The sequence below is a fragment of the Geotrypetes seraphini genome, chromosome 7 (assembly GCF_902459505.1).
Source record: "Geotrypetes seraphini chromosome 7, aGeoSer1.1, whole genome shotgun sequence".
Lineage (NCBI taxonomy): Eukaryota > Metazoa > Chordata > Amphibia > Gymnophiona > Dermophiidae > Geotrypetes > Geotrypetes seraphini.
In genome coordinates, this window is record NC_047090.1 from 132,744,134 (window position 1) to 132,754,046 (window position 9,913).

The 9,913-nt window shown below is 44.2% G+C and overlaps 1 protein-coding gene across 4 annotated transcripts in view; it reads left to right on the forward strand.

Moving 5' to 3' along the window:
* Positions 1–9,357, forward strand: part of LRR1 (leucine rich repeat protein 1) — a 28,778-nt gene extending 19,421 nt beyond the window's left edge. For all 4 annotated transcript variants that reach the window (XM_033953281.1, XM_033953280.1, XM_033953279.1 and 1 more), the window contains 2 exons: positions 1,585–2,315; positions 8,232–9,357. In XM_033953281.1, coding sequence (XP_033809172.1) covers positions 1,585–2,315; positions 8,232–8,484 — 984 coding nt within the window. In that variant the 3' untranslated portion in view covers positions 8,485–9,357. The remainder of the gene's footprint in view (positions 1–1,584; positions 2,316–8,231) is intronic.
* Positions 9,358–9,913: the final 556 nt, after the last annotated feature.

Consider the following 9,913-nt stretch of genomic DNA (forward strand, 5'->3'; position numbering starts at 1 on the left):
CGTGCATTTTTCTTATGCATTCATAATTTGGTAACTTTCAGACAAAATGTCTCTTAAGTGGCGAGTGGTTCATAGACAAAATCGTGCGAGACAACGGCACGCAGACAACTGAGCGCAAGGTTGACGCCGCGCCGAAGAAAAGCACTATTTTAAAGGGTTGCTAAAATATTGCTAATATTTTAAAGGGTTCCGACGGGGGATGTTGGTGGGGAAACCCCCCTATTTTACTTAACAGACATCGCGCTGGCGTTGTGGGGAGTTTGGGGGGTTGTAACCCCCCTCATTATACTTGAAACCAAACTTTTTGCCTGTTTTTTAGGGAAAAAGTTCAGTTTTAAGTATAATGTGGGGGGTTACAACCCCCCACAACGCCAGCGCAATGTCTGTTAAGTAAAGTGGGGGGGTTTCCCCCCCACACCCCCTGTCGGAGCCCTTTAAAATAGTGCTTTTCTTCGGCGCGCCGTCAACCTTGCGCTCAGTTGTCGGCGCGCCGTTGTCTCGCGCGATTTAGTCCCGTCACCGTGGCAAGTATCTCTGTTGATATTTGAATATGTAGAAAAGATGTGTAGCCTAGAAAAAGGTATATACATTTTTATAAATAAACTACTGCTCCTAATTCTAATTTGTGCATATTCAAACCCCTCTACCCCCACCCCCCCAAATTCTATAAAGGGCCTAAACATTTACTTAACATGCATAAATGACTTATGCCCCTATTCTATAAATTTAGCACCTAATTTCTATGGCATGCTGCTTCGTGGAGGGTATGGATGTGGGCGGGGCATGGGCGGGACAGGGGAGTGCCAAGCATTTAAGTGCTAGGTTATAGAATACCGTTAGTTATGTGCATAATTACCAGTGTATGGGCACAAAACATTTATACCAGCTTTTGACATATAATAAGTGCCCAGAGTTAGGTGCCAAAATGCACCCTTAATGCTAATATTCTGTAACAGAAATGACGCACAATATTGGTGCTTAGCGCCTTAATTAGTGGAGCCCAAGTTTTTAGCACCCTTTACTGAACTGAGCCCTTTGGGCCGGATTCCTAAGAGATCCCATGTGCCTGTCCTATGCTTTCTTGAACTTAGACAGAGTCTTTGTCTCTTCCGGGAGACTCTTCCACGCATCTATCACAGCGTCGAAATAGGCAGTCGCCTTCAAAAAAGGTGCCGGCCTCGTGTCAGTCAAGTTTAGGCGCTGTTTAAAGAACCGTGGCTGACAGCGCCTATCACAGAACTTAGGCCCCCGGTAACGCAGGCCAGGGATTTACTGGCCTACATTGCAGGTGCCTAAGATCTTTTGGGAATCGTACCTAGCAGCGCCTAAGGTCATATCCGCCCCTAACCACACCTACTTTGACCTTAGGCGCCTTGCGCCACACACGATTCTGACACCTACCTATGTAGTAACTTCCTGGCACCTACTTTATTAAACAAGTTTTAAATTGTTTTTTAATGGCCCAGTCAATTACCGTGCCTAACGTATGGAGCTATTTACAGAAATCAGGCCTTTGGGGTCTGAATTCCACCGAGGAAATCAGAACATGATTTTGTCTTATGCTTGGATTATTTTTGTTTCTAGGCTAGTGTTAATGCCTTGAAGACCTTCCTTTCTGCAGCGAAACTGGCACACCAGAGTAATGCGGCTGAAAAGTTACCCCTCTCAACCCTGACCCCTGCAAAGGCCTCAGAAGTTACAAAACCAAAGACCAAACTGACCATTATGTCCAAACAAGATTATCCTCTAACCAAAAGCTTTCCCTATTCCCTAGAACAGCTCCAGGTCTCCTACTGCAGACTCGCTAGAGTTGACATGAGAATGCTCTGTCTTAAAAAGCTCCGGAAACTGGACCTGAGCCACAACTCTATAAAGAAGCTGCCTGTAACCATCGGGGACCTGGTCCATCTTCAGGAATTCATCCTGCACGACAACCACATGGAAGAATTTCCAGGAGTGCTGTGCAGCTCCACACTGCAGAGATCTCTTCAGTCACTGGATCTCAGACAGAATAGACTGAAAGCTCTTCCCCTTCGGTTCTGCCAGTTTCAAGAACTTGTGCAATTGAAGCTCGATGACAATGAGCTCATGCGCTTACCGTTTAAAATCGGGCAGCTGATGAAACTGCGCGTATTTTCTGCAGCTCGCAATAAGCTTCCGTTTCTGCCCCATAGTTTTCAAGATCTGGCACTGGAAAATTTAGATCTCTTTGGAAATCCATTTCAAGAAGCAAATCCACTTGTTCCTAATGTAGAACTGAACCTTAGCCCATTGCCTTTATTCGAATGTGCAGCAAGAGCAGTAGTGAATTACAGGTAAGTGCCTTTTAGCTTTTGGTTTAGGAAGGGGTTAAGGTAAAGGTTCCAAGCTTTGCAAAGACTGTGTTTAAGTGACCAAAGAGGCCTTTTATTGAAAATTACTGCAAGAAGGCAACATTCTCATTTATTTATTTATAAAACGTATATACTGCTTATACCTAAGTGGATTACAAAAAGGAAAGGAATGGGGACTTGTATACCGCCTTTTTGTCGTGTTGGCATTTCAAAGCTGACATTAAAAAAAACAACCCAAACATCATAAGATAAAAACAGTAGCATGAGTGTGAGGTTTAGTGAAGAAGAGTCCTATTCTCGTTCGAAAAAGATGAGCTTCAGCCAGTTTAGGAGGTTTTCAGTGAGTGCTCAGAAGCCTGTGGTTGGAGGAGTTATGCTTGGATAGTATTTGGTTTTAGCTGTTTCCCGTTGGGAGGACCAGCCCTAAACATAAATATTCCGATACAAAAACATTCTAAAATACAGTTTTTAAAATTTTGCAGAATTCTGTATTTATTTATCCCGTCCTCCCAAAGGAGCTCAGAATGGGTTACAAGAGTATATTCACAGTATAAGCAGGACACACTTTAGTGGGAAAAATAAAATACAGATTTGTAAAAATAGACTTAGTGGACATAGGGTGTTTTAAAATTGTAACATTTTCCAAAAAGACATAGCCTGTGGGGGTTTAAATGACATCATTTTCCATATGGACATAGCCTACCATAAGGTAAAATAGCTTTGTAGGTTTGTGCGTCTTTGAAGTATGGTGGGTTTTTGGTCTGATGGTCCGACGTAAGGGTCAGTCAGAGATGCAGACGTAAGCTAAGGAGCTGGGTTTTAAAGAGGAAGGTTTTCAAGGCCTTCCTGAAGTTCCATAGACTGTTTAACGATCTGATAGATGGGGGGGATGATGTGCCATAATCTGGGTATGAAATGGGAATAAGAGTGTTTCCAGGCTGTTTCAGATGTGAGTGAGCGTCCGGGTGGACTGGCTAGCCATTTTTCTGCTTGGGATCTCTGTGATTGGTTGGGGACATAAATTTGTAGTTTTGATGCCATCTTTGCCTTTTTTTTAAATGTATATCAAAACCCTATCATAAAGGCCTGGCTCCTCTCTTACCCAAGCCTGATAACCCCCAGCTTTCTCCTTCTTTCTTTTAGCTTCTCCAGACCAGTAGAGGTCCCCACCCTGTCTGTTGTTGTTGTTGGGGCTGTTTCGCGGGCAGTTTTTGTTTTTTGCTGCGGGTTCTAGTATTTTTCTAGGGCCGGGGAGAATTAAAGAACAGCGGCTGTGGCTCGGCTGGCTTAGCTGGCGAGCTGTGGGGACATTTTCCTTCGGGTATTTCTCCTCTGCATTTTCCAACAGCATTTGGGTATGTTACTTGTTACTCCTATTCGGAGTGTTGTTTTCTTTCTGTCTTTCCAGTTCTTGGTTCTGCTTGGCTATTCGGCAGACTGAGGGAAATAGAGAAGGGAGTATAGTATATACTGTCCCACAATTTTGTTTTCAGTCTCCACCTGCTGGTCATGATTGGATATATACCCATTCGTAAAGATTAACCTCTACTGGTCTGGAGAAGCTAAAAGAAAGTAAATTAGCAGGTAAGAACCTAATTTCTCCTTTTGATGCCATCTTTGCCTTTTTTTAAATGTATATCAAAACCCTATCATAAAGGCCTGGCTCCTCTCTTACCCAAGCCTGATAACCCCCAGCTTTCTCCTTCCACAGCTTAGCTGGAACCACTTCCTAGGCTTGAGCTTTCACAGCCCTCCTTCCCCAGCAGGTTCAGGCAATTTTCCCATAGTACTCCTTTCTGAACCTTCCCCTGTGTCATCATAGGGCTAGATTCACTAAGCAAAACGATCGGTTTGCACTCACTTTACGACTCCAGCTCGATTCACTAACCTTCCTCCAGACCCCATCCCCACCCGATCTGATCTGCGCATGTAAATGAGTAAAAAGGCATGTAAATTTCTTAACGTGTCGATTCATGAAACCATTTCGTCCAAACCGTCCTGTCCAAAAAGTTATGACTGCTGAGGACCGATCGTTTACATCCTCGCCGACTATTTCTGCCTAGCAACTGACGCGTGCATGTTAAGAACCCCATTAAAAATATATATCTACCCCTCCAAAAATCCAAAATATATCTAAACTTTCATGTACATAAGCTTTAGAAATATGCTGTAGTTCCTTCCTATTTCTCCTACTGTAAACCGCGTCGAGCTCTACGAACGTGGAGATGATGCGGTATACAAACCTAAGGACTAGATTAGATTAGATTAGATATATATTTTTTTTGGAATGCGCATAGTGAGCGCGGGAGTGAATCTCAGATTTGGAATGCGCATGGCGAGAAACTCACAGATTAACCCCATGCTCTCCTTGCGCATTGTACATTTCAAATATCAATGCCAATTAACAAAAAAAATCCAAAATCAAATATAATTTTTAAGTGACAGCTATCCTTCCAGCTAGATTGTCACGTGCATGTGCTTTCTCAAACCTACATCCCATAGCTCTATTTCTCCTGATTCTCCACCACCACCAATCCTCAAGTGAAAGTCTGCACTGCAAGATAATCAGATTATAATCTATTCTTTCCTGCCCCTCCCCAGCCTAATTGGCACAACTGAAAGAGAAGCAGACCGACTGCATTTCAGATACCCGCTTGCGTTTCCCACTGCTGGTTACCAGATTTGATCTGTGTGGAACAATATAGAGCCCAGCTGTTCAAATTCGGCAGTCAGTCTTAGGAGCAATTCTCCATTTCTGCCAATTAGGCTCCAGAGTGAGAGGGGGGAGTATGGGAAGATCACAGGCTGAGTCTGTCTTGCATGGAGAGTGAGGGGGGGATGCTTTAACAGTGGTGTTCTCTGCTGCCTCCTAGTCCTTGTACAGAGTTTTGCAATGCCCAGTGGCACGGAATTCCCCGGGAGTAATAAATGTCATTGTACCGTCTCTGGAAGTGCACTTTAGGATTACTGCTGATCTTAACATATCTTAAAAGGGCAAATAGAGAAAACCTACAAATGTAAAAAATACTGATGAAATGAAACTTAAAGGGCAGTTTTAAACATTTTATAATGGGGTCCAGCCCATTTATTCAGACTGTTAGGAAGTGTACTCTGTTGCAGCAGATTCTGTTCCTATCTGCTATCTAAAGAATCCAGCAGTGCCTGGGCGAGTCCCATGGGCCTGAGGTGGGAGAGAATCAGCTGTTAACTACTGTGCCACAAAGCAGCTCTGAATGATAGGCTGAAATTTCACAAAGGTTAGAGCCTGTCTTCTGGGATGAAGGATTAGGAAACTAAAATGGGGATTTTAAGGGAAAAATGGGAACTGATTTATGTATCTGTAGCATAGGAAGACCTGTTTTTTTAATTCCTGAACCAGTTCACTGCTGTGACAAGACTTAGCATAACAATACTATTTTATTTGTAAAAATGCTGGTTCCGCTCCTTCAGGCTTTCAGCTCAATCAGGAGGAAACCGCCAAGACGGGTTCTCAACCTGTCCTCGGATACACCCAGCCAGTCATTGTAGGATACCCACAATGAATATGCAGAGCTAAATTTGCATAAAAGATAATACATGCAATTTATCCTGAGAGCCTTACAGCCTGGGTGTGTCCTGAGGACTGGCTTGAGAACCACTTTCTTAAGAAGAACTATAAACATTTCATGATATAGAGCAGTACTCTACCCAGTTCTCGGAAAACCAATTAGGTTTTCAGGATATCTATAATGAATATGCATATGAGAGATTTGCATACCAAGGAGACTGTGGAGAATGCATGCAAATCTCTCTCTCACGCAGATTCATCACTGATATCCTGAAAACCTGATTGGGTGTGCCCAGGGACTGGGTTAAGAAGCACTGACCTGTATGGTATATAATAGAGATTCAAAGAGGAAGATTCTCAAAACTCACCGGTAAAATCCAGCAAGTCAATGAAGGGCCTGTAGTGGAAGTGATTTTTATTTTATGAGTGATTCTCAGCATAATAGCATACAAATTATATGTACACTGTTTGTGCAGAAAATCACCAGTAAATATCATGAGGAACTATGTGTCTGGTGCTTGCTCAGAAGAACAGTCACTAAGCACAGTTCTCCCTTCTGTCAAAGCTGCTGTCCCTGCCCCGATCAACTGAGCCGCAGGTCTCCCCAAGTCCTGCCAGCTCAGCTGATTAACCGGCAGGGAGAGGAGCATAAAAAAAAGAGTACCCCCTCCCGCCGACACCCCCCCTTGCCCGCCGCTACCCTTACACCCCTCCTCCAACACCGTGGACAAGATCAGCAGGAGGGATGCTCGCTGCTGCTGCTGCCACTGGGATCCCCCACCTCTGCCAAACCGCCACTCCCCCCCGTACATTTAAATTGGAAGACAGCATGAGGGATGCCCACTCCATCCTGCTGCCAAGGTCCCAAGCACCTCCTCCCACCAACGCTCTGACAATCACTAAGGAAGGAGGGATACCCATACCCTTCTGCAGCCACTGATCCCCAACATCCCCAGCATGAGGGATGCTCACTCTTTATCGCCGCTGGTGATCCCTGACAACCACCCTTCTGATAACCCCAGCAGGAGGGATGCTCACTCTTTCACTGCCAGGGTCCCCGACCCCCCCATATCCTTTCCAACGAAGGCCAACCGGAGGGATGCCTACTCCCTCCAGTCAGCAGGTCCGCCTCCTCAAGAAAATCGTGGGGATAGGAGGTTGAGGGCAGCAAGGACAGTTGCGGAGTTGGAGGGAGGTTCATAGAGGTTTTGTTTGGGGGGAGGTATTATGAGCATTAGGGAGTCAAGATTGGTACAGCGAGGAGTCATCCAAAGTGATGAATTGCACCTCACTTCAGCTACCTCTTTTGTTCCCGGCTGCATCTTTACACCAGCCCTAAGCTAGCATAAATATTCAATGTTAATGGAAAGGTAAAAAAAATGTGCTAAATTTCAGCCCACATGTTTCAGTCAATTTTCTTTTTAGTCTTTTGCTTACCTACTGCACTGTCCTTTTGGGTGCAGTAACTTTACTTGAGACTTTTCCTATCTCGAAGTCTTTCTGCTGTGGGCGTAACTATCATGAGAAAATCTGTGGCAGCATAGCGGTTGATTGCATCAGTCCCTTAGACCAGTGTTTCTCAACTCGTTCCTGGAATACCCCCTTGCCAGTCAGGTTTTCAAGATATCCACAATGAATATGCATGAAAGAAATTTGCATATAATGGAGGCAGGGTATGCAAATCAAGTGTATGCAAATTCAATGTGGATATCCTAAAAACCTGCCTAGCATGGAGGTACTCCAGGACTGAGTTCAGAAACACTGCCTTAGACCAGGGGTAGGCAATTCCAGTCCTCGAGAGCCACAGGCAGGTCAGGTTTTCAGGATATCCACAATGAATATGTATGAGATGGATTTGCCTGCACTGCCTCCTTGAGATGCAAATCTAGATCATGCTTATTCATTGTAGATATCCTGAAAACCTGACCTGCCTGTGGCTCTCGAGGACCAGAATTGCCTACCCTTGCCTTAGACCGTACATCCTCCAGGGACAGGAAAATACATTCAGGTGCACTAAGTAACATGTCTTGAGCTTCTACTGAAATGGTGTGAGCTAAAAATAAATTTTTTTGAAAAATAACTTTCACAGCAGTTATTTGGTTAAGGGACACTGCAAAACCATGTCTTCTGAAGCCTGGTGAAGGAGTGCAGTACCCAGAATGGTCAGAGGTGTCACTACATAAGCCAGTAGTGAGTTCCAATCCCCAGGAGGCAGTTGATGCCTAAAGCACTCGGAGGCAAGCATGCTTCTATACTACTGCTGCACTTCTGTGAATATTTATGTCCAGCATTCAGAACACTATTCCATCTGTATGTATTATTAATTCATGCTGTAACTCCTCCTTTGACAGGATTCCATATGCCTCTCATATTCTTCCTGCCCATCTGTGTCAAGAGTTGGATATGTCAAAAACATGCAAATGTGGCGGATCCTGCCTAAACTCTTTCATTCATGTCGCCGTTACCATGAATCTCCATAATGTGTCGCATACTGTAGTCTTGGTGGATAACATGGGAGGAACTGAAGCTCCTGTAATCTGCTACTTTTGTTCGCTTGAGTGTTACTCCCAGTTTCTGGACAGATATCTGCAAAGCAACAGATGAGTCACACACACACAATGAAGAAGTGAAAATGGCAGCTTGGTGAGATCCTGAGGACAAAGAAAAAGGGAAGCTCTTCAATTGCCCTCTCTGGCTTTTATCAGAAACACATCTGACATAATAATAGCAAAGCCCTTCCTGACAGTTTGGTGACTTATGGTGTTTTTCCTAATATTTATTCACTCAAATTACTTTTTGCTTCCTGTTTTGAGACTCTGCAGCTAGGGATTGTTTTTTCAGAATGAAGGATAAGATAAAGAACCTCTCATTTGTTCTGTTTCAACTTTCTCTTGAGTTGGCTATTCACTGTTAACCGAGGCACAATAATTCCAAAAGTGATTCTTTCAGTATGATTTTTGTTTCATGTGAATGTGCAACTATAAGAAGGTGCTTATGTGTAAAAACCTAGCTTTCAAAGCCTTTGGCTGCTTCATGCAGTATTATATGAGGCATGGCAGTATGCTTAAAGATCTTGCTCCATTTTGGCAGCGCTAAGGTCCTGAAACCTTTTCACTGTTGTCTCCTTATTCCTTCATCCTTTTCCCAGACCATTTAGCCACTGGCACTGTATTTCCTCGAAAATAAAACAGTGTCTTATGTTAATTTTGGGCCCAAAAAACGCACTAGTTCTTATTTTCGGGGTATGTACATGATCATCTCTCCCTTTCTCTCCTTCACCCCAATTCTTCCTCTTTCCTTTCTCTCCCCCACATGTGCAGCATCTTTCCAACATCAGTAACGCGGCAGAGTGAATTCCCTAGAGAGAAGACTGAAGCAGCCTGTTTAGAGTGCTGCCGGCCCGACGCTGCTTGGGATGAAGGTATATAGGGCTCACTCACAGTCAGCAGGGTTCAGATGGGAGGGAAGGATGGAGGGTCAGGGGTGGTTCAGCTGTGCGGGGGGGGGGGGGTCGAGTTGAAGAGTTGCTGCCGGCGAATCCCGGGACTAGGGCTTACTTTTGGGGTAAGGCTTATATTAAGACCTACCCCGAAAATCATGCTATTTGGGGTAGGTCTTATTTTCGGGGAAACATGGTAGATTAAGGAGATGCATCAGTGCTTAGGCAGAGAGGGGTGGGGGACTGATGGTTAGCAGTTTCAGTAATGGTCTGTTCAAGCTATGGTTAGGGGTGAGAGAATCAATTTCTTCTGCAGTACATACCTCGTTGAAATCAACCACTGGTTGATTTCTTAGTACTTGAATAGATTTCTCTCTCTCTGTCTGATAAAAATCTTGTGTACAAAGATCTAAACCTTAATGGGTCCTTTTTCTTTTCTGTTGTATTGAGTGTGGAATGGTGAACTTGAAGCAGAGCTGGGAATGTAATGTCAACAGAAAAAAAAAGTTGTGTAGGAATTCATTTGAGACTACACTTCTCCCTCGTCATTTGCGGGGGATACGGTCAGAGCCGGACCGCGAATGCCAAAAAACC